Genomic DNA, 23,302 nt, shown 5'->3' on the forward strand with positions numbered 1-23,302 from the left:
GTTAAAAACTTAAGCATTGAAGCAACAACCAAAAAAAGGGGTAATTTGAAAAGTAAATATCAGGAAGAAGCAGAAGGGAGGATCACAGAAGGGAGAATCAGAAAAGGGAATAAAAGGGGGAGGGAGAAGAAGAGAGGGAAGAGGGAAAGGAAAAGAAGCTACAAAGAACAGAAACAAGATATAGAAGTACAGGAAACGCGTACAAGAATTAAAGGTATAAACCTATTTAAAAGACACAAAGACAATGGTTAAAATTTAACTTAAGGAGAGGATTCTACAAGGGTGCATGGGATAGCATTGTTATATTAGAAATAGAAAAGGGTTAGAAAATATGTTAGATGATTAAAGTGATAGAAAAAAAAATATATTGATGCGTAGTGGAATATTTGTTTGTAAAGAGAATAAGTCTCTCAATGATTTAAAAAGAAAGTTAAAAAATCTGAAAAGAAACATGGAATATTTTTATCAGTTGACAAGATGAAATTGAATAAGAATAATAACTTTATTGACTACTGTTAATAACTATTGTTTGTTTTTTTATTTAAAGACAGTAATAAGTAAAATATGAAATATAGATGATTAAAGTGAAAGACAACTGATATTACTAGGTAATGTTTGTTAAAAGAAATAGAAATGTAAAAGATGGTTATTAATATTAATGGCAGAGCTGTACTTGAATAGAATAATTATTCCATTTATTATTGTTATACATATATATACACAAATATATATCAGAAAACAAATATATATACATATATACTTTTTTCTTTTAAGAATTTAGTGTGTATTTTTAAGGGAATGTACCAAGCAGAATTCAATCAAAAATAAGTATGTGTTATAAAATAGAGGTTAGAAAATGAATGTTATAACTGTAAAGGTGTAACTTAAATTTTTAAACAAGATTTGAAAAAAGATACAAAGGTGTTACACTCCAGTCTCGAAATTACAGGGGAAAATTTGTTTTATGAGAAAAGATAATATGAAATTGTAAACAAGACAGACAAAAGTATAAAAAGATTGATTAGAAAGATTTTAAAAATTAGAAAAAGATATGTAATTGAATTAAGAAAGGAATGAGATAATTTAAAATAAAGCTACAGGAAGTAAAGAAAGGGAAAAGCTATTGAAAAAATTGTGAAAATAGTTATAAGATACAGATTAGAATGTATAAAATAAATATGTATTGAGTTTATGTCTGTATGGAGAAGTGATAACCCAGGGGCATGCTGTTATCAAAAAAAGATATTTTATTTGTATTTGTATGTTTTGTAAAAACTTAAATAAAACTTTTATTTTAAAAAAAAATCAATGACACTCAGACACCACACTGTCCATGCAATGATATTGATGTATGTTTAAAAATAAAAAAAACTTATGAGAACAAAGTTACAACAACACTGAAAAATGTGAACTTATGACCATTTTTCACAGTTATGACTATTGCAGCATGATCATATGTTTTTCATTTCAAAACTGGTTCATATTTATGTCCTGGGGTCACGTGATCACCTTTTGCGACCTTCTGACAAACAAATTGAATGGAGAAGCTTGCTTCACTTAACAACTGTGTTACTAATTTAACGATTGCAGTAATTTGCTTAACAAATGTGGCAAGGAAAGTTGTAAAATGGCACAAAACTCAACTTAACAAATTTCTCACTTAGCAACATAAATTCTAGGCTCCACTGTGGTTGTTAAGTTGAGGATGTTAGGAATGTAAGTCACCTAACAGTTACTTGGGTTGAAAATATATAAACCAGGATAAACATTTTAATACTGTCTCTTTAAGAGAATCCTAAAAATGTAATTGGGTGTGGTTTCTCAAATGGCCATAAGATGGAGCCAGAAACCTGGGTTGTTTAGTCTTAGTCTCAGTGAGTCTCTGTTTCCTTCTGTTGGAGAGTATTGTCGTTCCTCATAATTGACTGCTATTCCTGGATTTGATGTAAGTCTGATACTGAACTGTTTTTGATAGTGGACTTTGTTATTGGATTATCCCTGGACTGAAAACTGACTGATTTTACCTGTGAATGACTTTGGACTGTGTTTGAACTTTGCTTAAACGTTTCTGGAAGTAAAAACCTATATTTACTGTACAGTGTATCTGTGTGCTGTGTGTGTATTATTCAAACACTTCTCTCAAATACGTCTCCCTGTATGCGCTCATTCTCCTAACAGGGAATTACCTCAACAGAGGAATACCTCTATCACAACATCAATGAAGTGAAAGGGATAGAGTCTATGAAATTTTGGCAAAGTAAACTAAAACAAAAAAGAGTTAAAATCAATTTCAACAAGTTATGTTTAATCTGGTTAAGCGTGTGGCCTGGACATATCCTGAAAGAAGGCCTGGACTCAGTCAGTTTCAACAACACGTGAGCTATAGCAGGAGAGAAAAGAAGAAATATACAAGAGGGAAGATTTACCTCACAAGTCTTCCCTCTTGCATGTTTCTCTATAACTCCAGCATCTGAGTTATAAGTATTCAGAGTGGAAGGCTGTTAGGAATAGATTTCGGAGAAATCAACCATGTAAAGGAAGATTTTGCAATTTAGAGACTCATATCCCTTTTTCGTCTTCACCAGGGTTTCCTGCTTTTACCCACTTCAAGACATGTGGATTTCAACTCCCAGAATTCCCTAGCCAGCTACTGGTTAGGGAATTCTTGGAGTTGAAGTCCATATATCTTAAAGGGGTCAAGAACAGGAAAGTCTGGTTTTGGCCATTCCCCACTTTTTACATAGCTGGCACAGTCCCCGTCTCCCCACCACCACCAAAAAAATCAAAATAGTAGCTGCAACCTTGTGGGTTTAACAACTCGGGTTTTTTTTTATCAGGTAAAGTGACTTTCTCCATGAAATCTTGAAGAAAAATTGCTGGGGGGAAAATGGTATGTAAAAATGGTAAGATAGAAAGTAACATTTTAATATTTAATTGCTGGAGCTGAGAAATAAATATTTCTCCTAACAGAATTTGATACCACCCTACCCCCACCCCCCAAATAGCTTTTCTTTCCAAATTTAGCTATTGGTGCTCAGGGACAAAATGAAGGCAGGAGTACAATCATTGCACGTATCAATTAAGGAGCATTTTCTAAAATAAGTAAATGGCCACAAGGGCTATTTGTGCTTCAAAAAGGATCGAAGGAATATTTTTAGCTACCACCAAAATGGGGGGTACCATGGATAAGAGAGTTACATAAATATCTTGTCTTGCACAATCTCTTTGCAAACTGCTTACAAAAACAAAAAAAACCTAGTTGCTATTAGCTCTGGAAAGCAAGATTATATTCTGCTCTAAAGGGCTAAAAAATAAGGGAGGCGATTTATTAACAGAAAATAATTACAAGTCATGAGTAAGGATAAAACTGTGTCCAGGAGGAAATTTAATTTCATTCCACATTTCTTATTTCTGAAATCATTAGCTAAAGCATTCAAATTAAAGTGGGAGCAAAGCACCCTTAAAAAGACTGCGTATTTGTTTTGTTGCTGTTGAAATCTCATTAGTGTAGCTTAAATTATTAACAATCTCAAATCAGCACAGACTTTCAGCAGCTGAATGAAGGATGCAGCCAGCATAGTCTTTAAATTAGTGGGGCTTCCCACTCCTAAAGGCTGAGTCTGATATTAATAAAAGTTTTAATTGTGTCAGAGGTGATGATTGGTGATCTAGTTCAACAAATCTCCCTGTTTCGGGGAAAATGATTTTCTGTGTTGTCAGGAATCCGTTTTGTTTTGGTATCATTATGGTTGGACATAGCCAGTTATTTAGACTAGATCTGGTTTTTTTAATCCATCTATCGAGTCCTTCCTAAGGACTAGGTATAGGCAGATGTTGGTGGTGTGTTAAAGGTATTGTCGCAGGATGTAAGCTGTTCCAAACAGAGCTATCTTTTGCAATTGACTGATGGGGATTTTGTCAATGCCACTAGTGTTCAAGTGGTGCTTCAGATGTTTTAGCATGGTCATTCTAATTCTATTTGCAGATTTTCAGATTTTCTGCAATTTTTTTCTCTTATGTTTTATGTTTTGTTGTCTCCTCCTCCTCCTCCTCCTCCTCCTCCTCCCCTTCTTCTTCTTCTTCTTCTTCTTCTTCTTCTTCTTCTTCTTCTTCTTCTTCTTCTTCCTGTAAATTTTTTCCTCTTACATTTTGCTGTCTCTCCTCCCCTCCTCCCTCTTCTCCTTCTCCTTCTTTCTTTCCTCTCTTCCTCACAATGTAAAAACACAGCTGTTTTTAGCTGGTATTGGCCTTCACGCATATCAAGTTCTTCCTAACAACCTAGGATGTGCGGAGCACAGACTGCGATAGGCAGATGCTGTTGTTTTATGGTGCTAAATACTGTATTATTATGCTTTGTCACACAATCAGCCAGATGTTTAGACTGGATTTGGCATTGTTATCTGGCTATCATTATTCTTATTAATTATTATTTAAACTTGCATGTCACCGAACTCTTGACTTCACTGGACAGCTCTCAGCATTCAAACAAAGAAATCACAATACAATCAATCAATATATATATACAGTATAAGCGAAATACCACTCACTCATCATCACAAAATCTCCAGAACCATAAAGCCTACAAACTTGAAATTTGGCACGTATGTTCCTCTTGACTTCTAGTTGTTCACTAAGAAAGGGTTTTTCGAAATGACCATCAGAGCATCATTAGTATTTCCTATATTATTATTAACATGCTCTGATGCTAAGGAGTTCTACTCCCCCTCCCCACCTGAAAAGAAATCTGTTCCAAATGCAAAACACAAGCAGAGGAGAGGAGTTTCAGTTTTAGTTTCACAGCAGCAAGCAGCTTTACTACAAAACAGTTGAACTAAGCCACACCCAGGCTCCTTGCTGTCTCCTTGCTCACACAGCAAATACTGTTTCCAAACAACTCTCAACTCTCACACCAGATGAATACCGATGGATGCTGGTAGGCAGAGGCAGAATTTTTTCCCCCTTATTTTCCTCCCCCAAAACTAAGCCCAACCACCTAGTTTTGTAGCGAAGCACGGGTATCGAGCTAGTATAAAATAAAACAGTGCATGCTTACAACTAGCAAACCGGTTAACACAAGTGCAGCCCACCTCTGCCCCCTGAGATGACATCTTGCCCCCTTCAGGAAGTCTGTGGGCCACAGGTTGAGAAACACCGGCCTACATAAGTGATAGGATTTTTAGAAAATGTTCCATTGAAATAAACTCTATTTTGAATCTGTTTTTCTCTATGCCGTCCTTTAGAATTGATAAACAAACCATCAGTCTTGATCTTCTCTGTGACCTCTCTTCAAGTGTTTGAAGAGTGTTATGAGGCCCCTGCTGTTTTCAATCTCAAAGCTATACATCTCCTTCAAGCCCTTTCGCAGGATTTATTTTCTAGTCCCCTGATCATCCTTGCTGCCCTTCTCTGAATTAATTAACCATCTCAAGATGCAATAAGATCAAGAAGCTTAGATGATTCATCAGAAAATAAGCCTACTGAAAATGAATTCCAACAACAAGTAGACATAACCCCTTATGCAGAGAGCCAGAATAAATCTGCTTTCCAACTTTTGAGTGTGGTTTCACTGTTTTTATATATAACCCTTACGCAAACAAGCATTATCTGCAAACGAAAAGGCAACCCAAGATCCTAAGAAGTGCCAAAAGTAAGTAAGTAAGTAAGTAAGTTGAAATTTGACATTAAGAAAACTAAGATCATGGCATCCAGCCCTTTCAATTCCTGGCAAATAGATGAGGAAGAAATGGAGGTGGTGACAGATTTTATTTTCCTGGGCTCCAAGATCACCACAGATGGGGACTGCAGCCAAGAAATTAAAAGACCCTTGTTCCTGGGGAGGAAAGCTATAGCAAATCCAGACAGCGTACTAAAAAGCAGAGACATCACTCTGCCAACAAAAGTGCGTATAGTCAAGGCTATGGTTTTCCCAGTTGCAATGCATGGCTGTCAAAGTTGGACCATAAGAAAGGCTGAGCTCCAAAGAATGGAGGCCTTTGAACTATGGTGCTGGAGAAGACTCCTGTGAGGCCCTTGAAGTGCAAAGCAATCAAACCAGTCAATCCTGGAGGAGATCAACTCCTTGCTCTTTAGAGGGTCAAATCCTGAAGATGAAACTCAAGTTCTTTGGCCATCTAATGAGAAGGAAGGACTCACTGGAGAAGAGCTTAATGCGGGGAAAGATTGAGAGAAAAGAAGAATGGGACGACAGAGAATGAGGTGGCTGGATGGAGTCACTGTAGCAGTCAGCATGAGCTTAAATGGATTTCAGAAGATGGTAGAGGACAGGAAGGCTTGGAAGAGCGTTGTCCATGGGGTCGCGATGGGTCGGACATGACTTTGCAACTAATAACAAAAAGTAAGTAAGTAAACAAACAAACAGAACAAGATAGGGAAAAGAGTGCATGGTTTCTGGAATTCTTCCCAATACTTTATTTATAGCACTGTTTTTGAACCTTAGCAACTTTACGCTGCGTGGACTTCAACTCCCAGAATTCTGCTTGTGCTGGCTGGGGAATTCTGGGAGTTGAAGTCCACGCAGCGTAAAGATGCTATGGTTCAGAAACACTGCTTTATAGTACCGGCAGTGGCCATAGGAAGCATTCGTAATTCAAGCAGTCCTCATGAACACAATTGTCCCCCATATTTTTTGTTGCTAAATGAGACAGTTTTTAAGTGCACCTTGTTCCATTTTATTGGCTACAGTTGTTAAGTGAATCAATGCAGTTATTAAACTAGTAACGTGGTGGTTAAGATGAATCTGGCTTCCTCATTGACTGTGCTTGTCAGAAGGTCACAAAAGGAGATCACATGACCCCGGGATACTGCAACCGTCATAACTATGAGCCAGTTGCCAAGCGTCTGAATTTTGATCACCTGACGGTGAGGATGCTGCAAAGCATGAAAAATGGCCATGTCCATTTTTCAGTGCCGTTGTAACTTTGAACGGTCGCTAAATGGAAGGTTGTAAGTCGTGGATGACCTGTATTCTTTCAGTTACTCCTCAAACAGATGCTAGTGAAGAGCTGCAGCCTGAGTTTGTTACAAGCTGGAAAAATCTTTGTTATAGTTGGCAAAATCTCCACATTTCCCTGCTCCGACCCATATGATTTGAGGTTCCAACTCACCTCTCAACAGAGGTGGCATTCAGCAGGTTCTGACCGGTTCTAGAGAACCGGTAGCGGACATTTTGAGTATTTCGGAGAACTAGCAAATACCGCCTCTGACTGGTCCCGCCCCCATGTATGCTCTGCCTCCTAAGTCCCAGCTGATTAGCTGGGTGTTCTTTCATTGCCCTGCACAGGAGAACGGGGCTGGAAAGCAGGTTAGTGGGGTGGGGAGGGAATGGGATTTTGCAGTAGTAACCTTCCCCTGCCATGCCCACCAAGCCATGCCCACACCAAGTCAAGCCAGGCCCACAGAACCGGTAGTAAAAAAAATTGAACCCCGCCACTGCCTCTCAATGATAGAAAGCAACAATTCAACCCGACCAGTTCTTCCTGAGATGATTTTAGAAGAACAGGATGTGAAATCCATTATTAATTAACCTTATTATTTATTTAAGGAAGCTGCATGCAGCTGCTTCCCAAGGTGTTGAAAATTTTGCAGGATTGCAAAATAAGCAACGGAGGTTTTAGAATAATAACAAACACAGCGAAGAAGAACGAAAGTCACACTTGGGCCAACCACAAAATGAAGAGGGTTTTTTTATTTATTTGTTAAGTAACAGCAGGGAATGCACTCAAGTCCTGAATAAATATCGAAAGCTCCTTTTTCCAGCTGTGACCCAATATTTCTAGCAAGGTACGTAAACTACTTTGTTTGAAAGTTTATAAAATAGCAATAGCACTTAGACTTACAGACTTATAGACACAAGAAGAGTTCTCCACTCCTCTACTCGTTGCAGAATACCTTACGCCACCAGACTTGAAATTCTAGACCTAGAAAACCTAGAACTATGCCGCCTTCAGTCTAATCTAAGTATAGTATATAAAATCATACATTGCAATGTCCTACCTGTCAATGAAGACTTCAGCTTCAACCATAACAACACAAGAGCAAACAATAGATACAAACTCAAGGTTAATCGCACCAAACTTGATTGCAGGAAATACGACTTCAGCAACAGAGTGGTCAATGTCTGGAATACTCTACCTGACCCTGTGGTTTCTTCCCCAAACCCCCAAAAATTTAACCTTAGACTGTCTACTATTAACCTCACCCCTTTCCTAAGAGGTCTGTAGGGGGCGTGCACCAACGTGCCTACCATCCCTGTCCTATTGTTTCTTTTATATATTTTTTATTTTTCTTATATGTATCCATGTATTCATAACTATGTTTTTACTTATACCTATTATCTTGTAAGCTATTGACAAATAAATATCAATATCAATATCACTTCATAGTGTTTTAATAGTGCTCTCTGGGTGGTTTACAGAGTGACCCAATAATCTGAGCCCTTATTTTATCTACCTCAGAAGGATAGAAGGCTGAGTCAACCTTGAGACGCTCAGAATCAAACTCCTGACTGTGGGCAGAGTAAGATAGCAATATTGCATTCTAACCACTGCGCCACTATGGCTCTTAAAATGATCACTTTTGATTTAGAATAGAATAGAGCAGTGGCTCAGTGGCTAAGACGCTGAGCTTGTCAATCAGAAAGATCGGCAGTTTGGCAGTTCGAACCCCTAGCACCGTGTAACGGAGTGAGCTCCCGTTACTTGTCCCACTTTCTGCCAACCTAGCAGTTCAAAAGCATGTAAAAAATGTAAGTAGAAAAATAGGGACCCCTTTGGTGGGAAGGTAACAGCACTGCATGCACCTTCGGCATTTAGTCATGCCGGCCACATGACCACGGAGACGTCTTTGGACAGCACTGGCTCTTCGGCTTTGTAATGGAGATGAGCACTGCCCCCTAGAGCCAGAAACAACCACCACGTATGTGCGAGGGGAACCTTCACCTTTACTTTAGAGCTGGAAGGGAACCCGCAGGCCTTCTAATCCAGGTTCTCAAGCAGAAGACTCTATACCAGGGTTCCCCAAACTTGGCAACTTGTAAGACTTGTGGACTTCAACTCCCAGAATTCTCTTCGCTGGCTGGAGAATTCTGGGAGTTGAAGTCCACAAGTCTTACAAGTTTGGGGACCTCTGCTCTATACTATTTCAGACAAGTGGCTGTCCATTCTCTTCTTTAAAAACCTGCACTGATAGAGCACCCACGATTTCTGGAGGCGAGCTCTTCCACTGGTTAATTGTCCTCCCTGTTAGCATGTTTGTCCTTAATTCCAACCTTCTCCTCTCCTTGATTAGTTTCCACCCATTGCTTCTTATCTTGCCTTCTGGTGCTTTGGAGAATAGATTGACCCCTTCTTCTTTGTGGCAGCCCCTCAAATATTGGCATACTGCTATAATGTCACCCCTAGATGATTTTGGTCTACTTAGTTACAATATTTAAGAAACTTTCCATGGCAGCCCATTTCACCTATGGATTCTGGGTGCCTAAAGACGATCAACGGAATGAAATATTTGAAAACCTCCATAAACCAAGCATAATGCAACATTGAACTAACCGTAATCCAGGCCCTAACAACACACAACGCAGGCCCTTCCTCTATGGGTCTCAACACCCCAACAAGCTGTACTTCAGTCCAAGGGCGACTAAGTCAGGCCTGATGAGCCAATGCATCCTTTCCCCGCCTCTCGTTGACTTGAATCCCAGAGCTGGGAGGATGTGTTATTTGGAACGGCTATTAAAGCAGCTGTTTGGAGAAGCTATCAGGGCAGCAGTCCAAGGGTATGACACCAATTTGCAACGCTCCTCTTGGCTGCCCAGCAGAAATAAACGATGCTTCCCAAAGTGGTGCTGAGCAGATGGAAAATGAAGGCATCATGATTAACAGAGTGGAAAACCAGGCAGGGTGATGTCTTATTACCAGGACGTGTCCTTGACTTTCTGTGTTTTGGGTCTGGCTGACAGAGACACGGATATGAGTCTCTTGAAGAGCTCAAGGAATGGAGAGGAGAGGAGAGGAGAGGAGAGAATGAAATGAAATGAAATGGAGAGGAGGGGATGGCATGGAATGGGATGGCATGAAGAGGGGAGGCAAGGGGAGGGGAGGGGAAGGGAGGGGAGAAAAATGGCATGGGATGGGATGGAGAGGAGAAAAATAGAATGAATGGGATGGGATGGGATGGAGAGGAGGGGAGAGGAGGAGAAAAAATGGGATGGGATGGAGAGGAGAGGAGAGGATTGGAGTGGAGAGAGAGGACAGGAGAGACGGAGAGAAGAGAGGAGAGGAGAAAAAATGGAATGGGATGGGATGGGATGGAGAGGAGAGGAGGAGAGAGAGGAGAGGAGAAAATGGAATGGGATGGAGAGGAGAGGAGAGAGAGGAGAGGAGAGGAGAAAAATGGAATGGGATGGGATGGAGAGGAGAGGAGAGGAGAGGAGAGGAGAAAATGGAATGGGATGGGATGGAGAGGAGAGGAGAGGAGAGGAGAGGAGAGGAGAGGAGAGGAGAGGAGAAAAATGGAATGGGATGGGATGGAGAGGAGAGGAGAGGAGAGGGGAGAGGAGAGGAGAGGAGAGGAGAGGAGAGGCGAAAAAAATGGAATGGGGTGGGATGGAGAGGAGAGGAGAGGATTGGAGTGGAGAGAGAGGACAGGAGAGGACAGGAGAGACGGAGAGAAGAGAGGAGAGGAGAAAAAATGGAATGGCATGGGATGGGATGGAGAGGAGAGGAGGGGAGAGGAGAAAAATGGGATGGGATGGAGAGGAGAGGATTGGAGTAGAGAGAGAGGAGAGGACAGGAGAGATGGAGAGGAGAAGAGAAAAATGGAATGGAATAAGATGGAATGCAACACAACGGAACAGAACGTAATGGAACGCAATGCAATGCAACAGAACAGAACAGCTTTATTGGGCAGGTGTGATTGGACACATGAGGAATTTGTCCCCAGAGCACAACCTCTCAATGTATATACAAACAACAAAGTAACATCAAAATAAGTTACCAATAGGAGACAATAGTGGAAAACACGATAAGATTAATAGCAATATAGACATACTACATGGGTAAATATCATTGGATGTAAGACAATACGGGGGGGAAATTAAGTGTTCAGCTGAGAGATGGCCTAAGGAAAAACCCACAAAGGGATCCAACCCAGGGACTGTTTCCTTCCTTCCTTCCTTCCTTCCTTCCTTCCTTCCTTCCTTCCTTCCTTCCTTCCTTCCTTCCTTCCTTCCTTCCCTCCCTTCCTTCCTTCCTTCCCCAGCTTCTGCACGTTGGATGATGTCAGCTCAGAGCGGAGGTAGGAAGAAGTATAGTCCTCGACTTAGCAATCATTCATTTAGCAACCGTTCAAAGTTACAGTGGCGCTGAGGACACCATTTCAGCCCTGTTCCTCACACTTACAACACCCCCGTGGTCATGTGATTGAAATCCGTGTGCTTGGCGTGTATTATGATGGTTGCATTATCCCGGGAGCATGTGATCGACATTTGCAGCCTTCCGAGCTGGCTTTCAACCAGCGAAGTCAATCAGGGAAGCTGGATTTGCGTAAACACCACATAATTAACAGTACTATTTAGTATGGAAGTAAGATGGGCAGCCTATAAATTTTATAAATAAATAACTGCAGGGATTTGCTTGGCTGTGGCAGAAAAGGGGGTAAAATTGGGTGTGACTCACATAGCAACCACACTGCTTAGCAATGGAAATTCTGCCCCCAATTGTGGTTGTAAGTCGAGGACTACAGGTAGCCTTGACTTATAACAATTCATATAATGACCACTCAAAGTTACAGCGGCACTGACAAATGTGACTTATGACCGTTTTTCACAGTTACAACTCTTGCAGCCTCCCCATGGCCACCTGATCAAAATTCAGGGGCTTGGCAACTGACTCATATTTATGACGGTTGCAGTCATGTAATTCTCCCTTTGCAACCTTCTGGCAAGTAAAGTCAATGGGGAAGGCAGGTTCACTTAACAACCGTCTTACTGATTTACCACTGGTTCACTTAACGACTGTGGCAAGAAAGATCATAAAATGGGGCAAAGCTCCCTTAAAAAAAATGTCTCAGTTAACAACAGAAATTTCGGGCTGAGTTGTGGTTGTACGTGGAGGACTACTCGATATTTCCTAGACGAGGAGGAGCAGAGATATATTTTCCCCCGTTATACACAAATGGGATATCCAGATGTTTATCCGGATCTACAGGCCACAGCCATTTTATAGATGAAAATGGGAGGAAAAACAATCCATGCACTTGTTCCCTGGATGTGCCTTTTTTTAAAAGAAAAAATCAACACAAAAAGAAAGCTGCGAGAGTTTTTTAAAGCTCCATTGGGAAACCAAGCATATTGATAAAAAAAAAGAATTAAAAATAAAATAAAAATTGGAGACTTACCAGCAAAAAGCATCTTTCCCGTAAGCATCTCGGCCAGGATGCAGCCAGCTGCCCACATGTCAATAGCTTTGGTGTAGTTGTTGGGCGAAAGGAGCAAGTGGGGAGATCGATACCATTTGGTCACGAGGCCTTCGGACAGGTAACCCTGAAAGAGGGAGGGAAAGATAAGGACAACTATCCTGTCAGAGCTGAAGAAGCTTCTTTGGATGAGAAGCGAAACGCCTTCAAAGAAAAAACACGGAAGTCCAGTGGCCTCCTGAAAAAAGCACGTTTGGGACTATCCATCTATAATTTGATGCATGGTAGGGTGTGGTACAAAACAACTATCCTGGTAGTCCTCGGCCTACGGCCACAATTGAGCCCAATCTTTTCCCTGCTAAGCAAGACAATGGTTAAGCGAGTTTTGCCCCATTTTACAATCTTCCTTGCCACCGTTGTTAAGCAGTTAAAGTAGTGACATGGTCCTTTAGTGAAACCTGGCTTCCCCCTTGGACTTGGCTTGAAGGACGCAAAAGGGGATCACATGAACCTTGGGGAACACCTGCAACTGTCGTAGGTGTGACTCAATTGCCAACCATCCAAATTTTAATTGTGTGATGCGGCAACGGTCATAAGTGTGGGAAACGGTAGTAAAAGTCATTTTTTTTTCAATGCGGTTGTAACCTTGAACGGTCACTAAAATCAAAGGTTGTAAGTCAAGGACTAGCTGAGTTGACCTGTGTGGCAGATTTGCTGGAGGATTTATTGAGGCTTTGAACCTCAAATGCACCATGTATTTTAATTAGCAACTGTAGGAATATCGGGTTTACAAGAATGGTTAGACCTCATAGAAGATTCTCTCCTGTTATTCCATAAAGCTTTAGGGCAGCTTTAGGGCAGGGTATACCTTGGCAACTTTAAGACTTGTGGACTTCAACACACAGAGTTGAAGTCCACAAGTCTTAAAGTGTGATGACCCAGGGTGGGATGCAAAAGCAACAAAGTCACCAAAACAGGGGAAGTCCCTTTAATTCCTTCAACTTGGCTTCAAAGGTCCAATTATCATTGACTGGAGAAAAAACTCCCCCACAAACAGTTGCGAAAAGGAAGAAATTCTGTTCAAACTCAAAATACATATAAATTATAAATAGAAAAAACAACCCAAACCATACTGAAGCAATTAATGAGACAAGGCAGAATAAGGGCTTCAAGACGTCCACAGATATCGAAATACGCACACTGCGAAGGACGCCAGAACTCAGATAAGAACTGAAAGACTAGAATTATTTCACGCTTTGCTTCCAGCACTGGGCCATGAACAGTTTGTCCTTTTAAACAGTCCTCACAGCTGCAGCCCATGAAGGGGATCAGGGCCCTTTCCTTCCCCGTAGACCACACCATTCACATTTCTCCCTTATCCGCTCCTCCCTGTGTGCCCTAGGATGAAGAGGGGATGGGCCTGGGTGTTCCTCTGAATGCCAAGCTGGCCTGTGCCCTTCCCCAGTTTCCTCCACAATCTCCCGAGCCACACTCACACCCTGTCCTCTGTTCCTCCTCTCCCTTTGAGTCAGATTCTAATAGGGGCATGACATAAAGTTGCCAAGGTTGGAGATCCCTGCTTTAGGGCATTGGCTAAGATAATACATCTGGTTTTCCTCTGTCTTGCAGCTTTATACCAATAATTTCAATACAACTCATTCTTTATCATCATTAATTGATAAACAGCAGAACAATCTGTTGCCTTCTGCTGAAAAACTAATTTTGTTTAACAGCTGTCTGGAGACATCCTCTTTCACGCATCGCTGCTTTTCGAAAAGACCCAGGTTAAAAAAAAATACAGTTCAAATGGAGGGCATTTCTGTGCTGCCATCCTTCAAAAACCAGTCTGGAAATGATCCACAATGATCTTCAGATTCACCAACCTCGCCACACTCGCTAAATAGAAAAGCCCACTTGATTCCATGCAAAGGACAAATGAATTGCCTGCTACATGAACCCACATACAAACATGCTTACTTTATGTTGTGTGTGTTTATCTGATTATATATTGGGGTGGGGGAGAAATCCCAGCGATTCCTATGAGGAGTACAAAAATTTAGCAAGCTACTTTTCCCTTTGAAAGACCTAAAGCCCTATAAGTCAGAAGTCCTGCAAATAAATGTAGGAATAGATTTAAAGCTGCCACGGAAGGAAGGAAGGAAGGAAGGAAGGAAGGAAGGAAGGAAGGAAGGAAGGAAGGAAGGAAGGAAGGGAAGGAAGGAAGGAAGGAAGGAAGGAAGGGGGAGGGGGAGGGAGGAGATAGGAATGAGAAGGAGGGAGGGAGGCAAGGAGGGAGGGAAGGAAGAAAGGATGGGAGGGAGGGAGGGAGAGGGAAGAAAGGAGAGAGGGAGGGAGGGAGAGAGGGAAGGATGGATGGGAGGGAAAAAGGATGGATGGGACGGAGGGAGGGAGGAAGGAAGGAGATGGGAATGAGAAGGAGGGAGGCAGGCAAGGAGGGAGGGAAGGAAGGATGTGAGGGAGGGAGAGGGAAGAAAAAAGGGAAGGAGGAAGGGAAGAAGGATGGATAGAAGGGAGGGAGGAAGAGTGGGTTTCCTATGGTTTCAAATACATTACACCTGAATGTCAAAATAAATCGCTTCAGCTCTTGAACACAGTGGATGTCAAGGCATCACAAGCATCAAGGACCGGTTTCGAATTTTTGAAAAGCTTTGCTGTGAAAGTGATCTAGGATCAGCCCCTTAAAAGAAATGTTAATGGATCTGTTAAGTGCAGAAACACCAAGCTTGGGAGAACGTGTGCTATAAAACACGAAGCATCAGATTCATAATAGCCCCTTGGCAGGTTAAACAAAGCAGAAATTAGTTCTATGGTTAGTTATACAATCAGCTCGTTGGCACCGTGGGAAAGGCTTTCAAAAGTCTGAAAGCAACTGTTCCAAGACCATCATACATGGCAACTCAAGAGAGATGTGAGAAAAACGATGTCTTTGTTTATTAAGTGAAGCTTTCAAAGATAACGTCTGTCTTGGTTTCTGTGGCTTCATGGACTTATTCCTATAAATTTCTTGGCTTTCAGAACTATCAAAAATAATTAAGGAGCTAGAAGCTAAAGCATACAACGAACGGTTGTAGGAACTGGGTATGTCTAGTCTAACGAAGAGAAGGACTGAGGGGCGACTCGATAGCAGCGTTCCAGTATTTGAGGGGATGTCACAGAGAAGAGAGAATCAGGCCTTTCTCCAAAGCACCTGAAGGCAAGACAAGAAGCAATGGATGGAAACCAATCAAGCAAAGAAGCAACCTAGAACTAAGGAGAAATTTCTTGACAGTGAAATCAATGAATTGGCAGCACGGCTTGTCTTCGGAAGTTGTGGGTTCTCCATCTTTGGGGGGTTTTAAGAAGTGGATTGGACAACCATTTGTCTGAAATGGTAGAGGACCTCCACCTGGAGCAGGGGATCCAAGGTCCCTTCCAACTCTTGTTATTTTGTTATTTTTTTCTGATCTGCAGAAAACCCTTCCCACCGCAAGCATCCTTGAAGTTATGGGCAGCTTCCAGCCCCTTGTTTTATTTTATCTGATCTGCAGCTTGGACTTAACACTTGATGTTAACAGTCTGGGGGGTTATATATCACAAATATTTATTCGCTAGCTGCATTTTTTCCGATCTCTCTTTCAAAACAAAAAACAGCCCAATGGTCAACAAAAGTGAGCTCGTTCCGAGATCTTGGGGCGCCCAAAACACTCACGCAGTTCGTAGGCCCTATCAGCAGGTGAGATGTGCGAAGGTCGACCCGTGTTTGTGCGAGTTAAAGCAAGATCAAAAGCCCAGCTGCACCAAAGGAAGAAATATTGGAGAAAAAGGCTTGGCAGGGGGGTGCATAAACAGGACAGCAGGAGCTGTTTCACACGAGCCAAGAGGGAGCGCCAAACCATTTCCCTTGACAAAAATCACAGTCACCCAAAAGCTAAGTTTCATGGTTGCCCCTTATGCTCTCCTAAAAGTGAGAAGAGAAGAGAAGAGAAGAGAATTCTTTATTGGCCAAGTGTGATTGGACGCACAAGAAATTTGTCTTGATGTAAATACTCTCAGTATACGTAAAAGAAAATATACATTCGTCAAGAATCATAAGGTGCAACACTTAATGATAGTCATAGGGTACAATAAGCAATCAAATCATAGGAAACTCTGTTTCATAGGAAACAGTCAATATAGTGAGGATACAAGCAACCAAGTTACAGTCATACAGTCACAAGTGGGAGGGGATGGGTGATAAAGAGTGATGAGAAGATTAATAGTAATAGTAGTGCAGACTTTGTAAATAGTTGGACAGTGTTGAGGAAAGTCTTTGTTTAGCAGAGTGATGGCGTTCAGGGGAAAACTTTCCTTGTTTCTAGTTGTTCTGGTGTGCAAACCTAGCATCGTTTTGAGGGAAGGAGTTGAAACAGTTTATGTCCGGGGTGTGAGAGGTCTGTAAATATTTTCACAGCCCCCTTTTGGACTCATGCAGTAGACAGGTCCTCGATGGAAGGCAGGTTGGTAGTAATTGTTTTTTCTGCAGTCCTAATTATCCTCTGAAGTCAGTGTCTGTCTTGTTGGGTTGCAGAACCGAACCAGACAGCTATAGAGGCGACAGACTCAATAATTCCCCTGTAGAGAGATCTTGCTTTTATCTTATGTGTCCCAACTATTTTTTTTTTCTTGTGGTTCAACAGAGGGCAAGTGAAATCCCGGTGAGAGAAAAAAAAAAAAAACCCAATCGTCCTTAATCATCCGTACAACTAAAGATAATTCACATCACAACATATTAAAAAACAACAGCCGAGGAATAAAACACCACTTCTATTTTTCCCTTTGTCCCTTTATTCTTTATAACTGTGCATGACCAACCATTGCGCATTGCTTTTGAAAAAGTTACTTAATTTTATTTTTTTCCCCTCACTGCATTTGGCAAGTAAGTGAGACTGCTTAGCCAAAGCTTTTTCGAGGCAGCTTTGCTATGATTCCCACCCCGCTCCTCCCATTCTAATTGCTAATGTTCCCTAAAACAACAAAAAAATTCTAAAAAGCGCTACCATATATGGGCCGATGATGGGTTTCCAGACACCACCCAGCATCAAAAGAGTTTCAATGGATCCCTTCTTCTTTGCCAGGAACTCATTCATAAAACGAAACAAAGTCTTCTTTTTCCGACAAACGCTGGGAATGCGCCTGTGGATCACACACAACCTTGGCACCTGCCAGGTTTTGCGGTTTTTCCAAGAAAGTTTCTTTTAATAAAATGAAGGGGATGGTGGCATTAGTCACACAGGCAATGTCATTGGGATCCCATTCCAGGTGCGTTGCCCCAAACGGAGACCACAAGCATTCTCGGAAAAGAAAGAGGTTTAGCAAAATGAGTACCTTACAAAGGGGATGGGTAGCATAAAAATGTAATAAAATAAAATCAATAATAAAATAAAATAATTATAATCATAATAATCCTGAAAAAGTGGTCGAAAATGGGCGTGCTGGTTCCAGTGGTGCTCGGCATACTGGGTGCTGTGCCTAAAGACCTAGACAAGCACTTAAAAACAATTGGCACTGACAGAATCACCATTGGTCAGCTGCAGAAGGCTACCTTACTGGGATCTGTTCACATAATCCGCCAATACATCGCACAGTCCTAAACGCTTGGGCAGTGTTCGGCTAGTGATTTCTGATATGAAACCCAACATAGTCACCTTGTTTGCTGTGTACACTGTCATTTTTGTGTATATAAATAATAATAATAATTATTATTATTATTATTATTATTATTATTATTATTATTATTATCATTATTATTATCATTATCATTATCATTATTACTACTACTATTTTGGAAACTGTGCCAAAAATTTGGATTTGAGTATAGTAACAACTACTGGGAACATCAGGCTGAGAAGGTTCTGGAGAGTGAAAAAGTCAAGATCTTCTGGGGCTTCAGAATTCAGAATGCCAGGCACTTGGGCCGCAACACACCTGACATAACAATAGTTGAAAAGAAAAAGGCTTGGTTCATTGAGATTGCAATACCTGGTGATGCACAAATTGGAGACACGCAGCAAGAAAAAAAATCACTAAGTATCAGGATTTACAAATCGAAGTTGAATGACTTTGGAAAAAGAAATCGTGTGTTATCCCAATTGGAGCCCTTGGATCAATACCTAAAGGGCTACCTCGTTATTTGGAAATTCTGAATTTATCAGACTTGAATACCCTGATTCTACAAAAAAAAAACCCACCGTACTTGGAACAGCTTATATGCTTCGACGCTACCTGAACAGTTCCTAGGTTCTTGGTTAGGACTTGAGCTGTTGAGCCACCAACCAGCCCCAAAGGCTGTGAATCTCACTAAAGATTAACCAATATTAATAACAATAATAAATGCCATTGCAAAGCAGTCAAGTGACTATGGGATGCAGCAAACAGCCCAGTTGCTGAGTGTCCTAAGTACAGTCATATGTGACTGCTGGTTGGGGGGAAGGGGAGTATCTCCCAACCCCTGGAACTTCAAATCTGTGTCATGTGCCAGGTTAGAACTTCGTTAGAACTTTGCAATAATAACTATTTTTTTCTTTGTTTGTTATATAAGATATAAAAAATACAAAAACAAATAGTAAGAAAAACAGGGGAGGGAAAGGTGAAGGCATTGACTTCCTACTCCTTTGGGTGCAGTAGAATAAGATAGTAACATCCAACCTCAACCTTTTATGTTTACATAATATAGTAGTATAAACTAGACATTTCTATAACAACCAATCTATCTAATTGGTAAAACCCAAAATCAAAGCTTCATTTTTGTTTCCCACCTCAAGCACAAAGTCCAGAAGCGGTTTCCAAGAAGAAACAAAAGTACTGATTTTTTTCTTTCTTTTATTAAAGCAGTCAATTTAGCCATCTCTGCTAACTCCATCAACTTCTAGAAAACTATGAACAAAGGGATCAGTTCAGAGGTGGTATTCAGCAGGTTCTGACCACTTCTGGAGAACCAGTAGTGGAAATTTTGAGTAGTTCAGAGAACCAGCAAATCCCACCTCTGATTGGCCCCTCCCTCATCTATTCTCTGCCTCCCATTGAGTCCCAACTGATCGGCTGGGTCTTCTTTGGTTGTCCTGCACAGGAGAATGGAGCTGGAAAGCAGGTTAGTGGGGTGGGGAGGTAATGGAGATTTTGCAGTATCCTTCCCTTGCCATGGCCACCAAACCACAGCCACCAAGCCACACCATGCCTACCAAGCAACACCTACAGAACCGGTACTAAAAAAAATTGAATCCCATCACTGGATCAGTTATAAATCAAGGACTACCTGCACTATTTAAACTCAGATGCCACTGTTCACTCAGAGGCTGGGTGAGGGGTGCGGAACCATGTCTTCCTTGTCTCTGTTGGTTTCTTCTCTTACTCATTCTCCTCTTTTTCCTTTGGTACTATGACTAACCAAACTACTCAAAACTTCTGCTACCAGTTCTCCAGAACTGGTCAAAACCTGCTGAATACCGCCTCTGAACTGATCTTGTTGTGACCATTCATAGTTCTTCAAAAGTTGATGGAGTTAGCAGAGATGACTAAATTGACTGCTTTGATAAAAAAAAAAAATCAGTAGTTTTGTTTCTTCTTGGAAACCGCTTCTGGACTTTGTGCTTGAGATTGGGGGGCGTGCAGGAATTGAAGCTTTGATTTTGGGTTTTACCAATTAGATAGATTGTGCTTTTGTGCATCTGGACAAAAGCACAGTATTGTATTGTATTCCAGTATACAACAGAATACAATACTGGAAAAATGAAGATATTCCACGAGATGAAGGAATAGTTAAGAAAATACTAGATTGGGCAGAAAGGGATAGACGGACATTGAAAATTAAGCAGAAAGAGATCTGCTTAAGTTGAGATCTGCTCGAAAAGGATGATATGAACATAATCAAAGTCTAATAATGGTTTGATAACAATATAATACGATATGGATAGCTGATATATATATAATATGAATTTTAATTTAAGGGTAGGAGGGGTTAATACTGTGCACAAGAGATATGTACCAACCGACACACTGTACAATGGAAAGATGGTTTTATTGGATGTTTTGTGTTTGTCTGTTTGTTGTTAAAATAAAAAAAAATCTTTTAAAAAAGAAAAGAAAAGAAAATTAAGCAGAAAGAGGACGTAGAATATTATCAAACATGGAATTTATTTTACCAATGGCTGGCAAAAAAAGGGTGGAGATTCAGAATGTAATTTGTAGTCAAGCAAATTAAATACCCAGACAACCCGATGTTTATAAAGTACTAAGAAATGTATTTAATAGAAAATCCATTTTTAAAAAAGCGCAATACTCATTGACCAAGGCAAGCTGACCACAGAGTTAAGAGATGAGTTGGGAGAGGAATGGGCTGTATTGGATGTTTTCCATTAAGCCCCCAATTCTCTTCTTGGCTCTCCCACCTGTAGGGAGTAAGGCAATCCAAGGTCTTTGCAAAACACTCAGCATTTTGTTCAGGGGTTTCTGAAAACCCGAAGCAAACGGAGTCAGAAGCGCACAGACCCAAGGAAACGTTCCCACTGGCAGTGACGTGTTTCCTTAAATTAGGGAAGACAAAATGTAAATATGTAAAACTGGAACACCCTCCCGCTAGCTTGGTGCAGCTGGTGGTGAGAGGAAGCAGCCGGGCTACAAACTGGAAATTCCCCTGCCATCTGGCAAAAGCTGAATCCTCGGTGCTCAAAGGTAGCTCAGCTTCATGCAGTCAGTCTCCTGTTTTCGAGCCCTGTGCAGTTCCCCTCGTTCTTGATGGCAGCAAAGAAAAAAAGAAAAATGAATTTCACCTTTATTTTTAGACCTTTTTTTTTTTTTCCTCCTCCTCCCATACATACGGCGTGCCGGGGAGAAAAATAAAAACAATTTTCAAAGCTGCCTGAGAAAGAAGGTAGGCCATTCTCATCACGTCGGATGCGGCTTCTGGCAGGTGAGAGCTGACATCTCCATCATGGCCCTGTTATTAATCCCAAGGATGAGCTCCAAAAAAGGTAGTAATTTACTCACAGGAGCATGTAGCTGGTTTCCTATCATTATCTTTTATTCCCTGATGAGAAGATGGTAACCTGTTTAAAGCCATTACTTTCTTTAGCCAGACACCGAAAGATGAGGTTCTTCTATTGTTGCTATTTTAAAAATTTCAAATGCTTTCCCTCCCTCCCCTCCCTCCCTCTCTCCCCTCCCTCCCTCTCTCTCTCTCTCTCTTTAAATAAATGAAGCCTGCACAACATTATACAACTTGTGTTGTTTTGTTTTTTGGAACCAGGAGGCAGCATCAGTTCATATGTGAACTCATTCTTCTGTTCTGACCTAGGCTTCTCAAAAGCACAAAGCCGACTCCTCGTCCCAATAAAGCCTCTCCAGCAAAGTCTCGGCCAACAGTCTTTCAAGAGATTTCACAACTACAGACCTTTATCAAGCTGGGAGAGTTGCCAGGCCAATATCTTCCAAACGCCACTCTGTAGCAGACAATACTTGGCAAAGTGTCAGGAACAGATGAATTGAACTAATTGTCTCCTGCAAACACCACTCTCCTTTCGCTCCTCTATTCCCTATGGGAGGGGCCATTCACCGTCCACCTGTGGCTTTACTCCCGAGTTGACCTTTGTTTCTTGTTCCCTTCTCCTGGCAGCCCTGCGCATGCACACACTGGGAACAGGCTCCAGCTATTCTTCTGCCCCACCGATCTCCAACTCTGAAGAGAGCTGATAATTGTCAGACAGCCCTGGCCGCGTCTCTGCCTCCAACGCAGAGCACTCGTCAGAGCCTTCCCCAGAATCCAGAACTGGCCCGTGAGCCTCCCCAACCTCCTCACTGTCCAAGTCTGCCACCAGCTCTGCTGGCTGCTGGCGGACCACAACATCTTCAACCTCAGCTGCAAAAGCCAGAGGTTTGCAAAGGAGACGTGGCAGCAGGTAGTCCTTGATTTACAACAATTTGTTTAGTAACCAGAGGAACTGAAAAAAGCGACTTATGACTGCTTTTCGCACTTACAAAAGTTGCAGCATCCCCATGGCCAAGTGATCATCATTCAGATGCTTGGCAACCAGTCCACACTTATGACCATTGCTGTGTCCCGGGGTCATGTGATCCCCTTTTGCAATTTACTGACTGTTCTGATCCAGGCTTTGTCAAACGTAATTAATCACAAACTTGTTTTAAAAGCAAAACCTATTTTATTGCATTGCTGGGAATTGTTTTCATTCCCAGCCAGAACTCATCTTAAATAGTTCCCCAAGATAAGCACACACTTTCAGTTCTGTGGGATGCTGCCAAAAACAATTAATTATAAAAGAAACCAACCGAAGTACAAGAAAAAACCAACCAAAGTACACAGAGCTTCAAGGAGGACTCGGAATTGATCAAACTACTTTGCTTCCTGCAAAGGTTTCATCATCTTGGCCTGACCTTTATACCTTATGGGAGGGGCAATGACCTCCCAGCCTTACTTCCAAGTCACCCCTTTTGTTTCAGCTGCTCTCACCTTCTAGCAGCTCTGCGCACATGCGCACAGGGAACAGGCTCCCCTGAGTCCTCTGCCTTGCTGCTGCCAGACTCTGAAGGCTCCAAAGGCAGCACCCCACTCCCAGATGGTCCTGGCCCCATCTCTGCATCGGATGCAGGATCCTCATCCAAGTCCTCTCCAGACTCCCTGACTGGTCCCCTTTCTTCCTCACTGTCCAATTCCGCTGCCGTCTGCACCGGTTGCCGGCAAACCACAACACTGACAAGCAAAGTTAACGGGAAAGTCAGATTCACTTAACAACCATGTGACTAACTTAATAACTGCAGTGATTCAGTTAACAATTGTGGCAAGAAAGATAGTAAAACGGAGCAAAACTCATTTAACAAACGTCTC

General features: G+C 41.6%; 1 protein-coding gene across 2 annotated transcripts in view; it reads right to left on the bottom strand.

Annotated features, from left to right (window-relative positions):
• The window catches only part of MAPK4 (mitogen-activated protein kinase 4), a 97,685-nt gene that overhangs the window by 8,824 nt on the left and 65,559 nt on the right, over positions 1–23,302 (bottom strand). For both annotated transcript variants that reach the window (XM_026714125.2, XM_087927502.1), the window contains one exon: positions 12,412–12,556. In XM_026714125.2, the coding sequence (XP_026569910.1) occupies positions 12,412–12,556 (145 nt within the window). The remainder of the gene's footprint in view (positions 1–12,411; positions 12,557–23,302) is intronic.

Source organism: Pseudonaja textilis, chromosome 2 (genome assembly GCF_049901715.1).
Source record: "Pseudonaja textilis isolate UNSWEBS1 chromosome 2, rPseTex1.2, whole genome shotgun sequence".
NCBI lineage: Eukaryota > Metazoa > Chordata > Lepidosauria > Squamata > Elapidae > Pseudonaja > Pseudonaja textilis.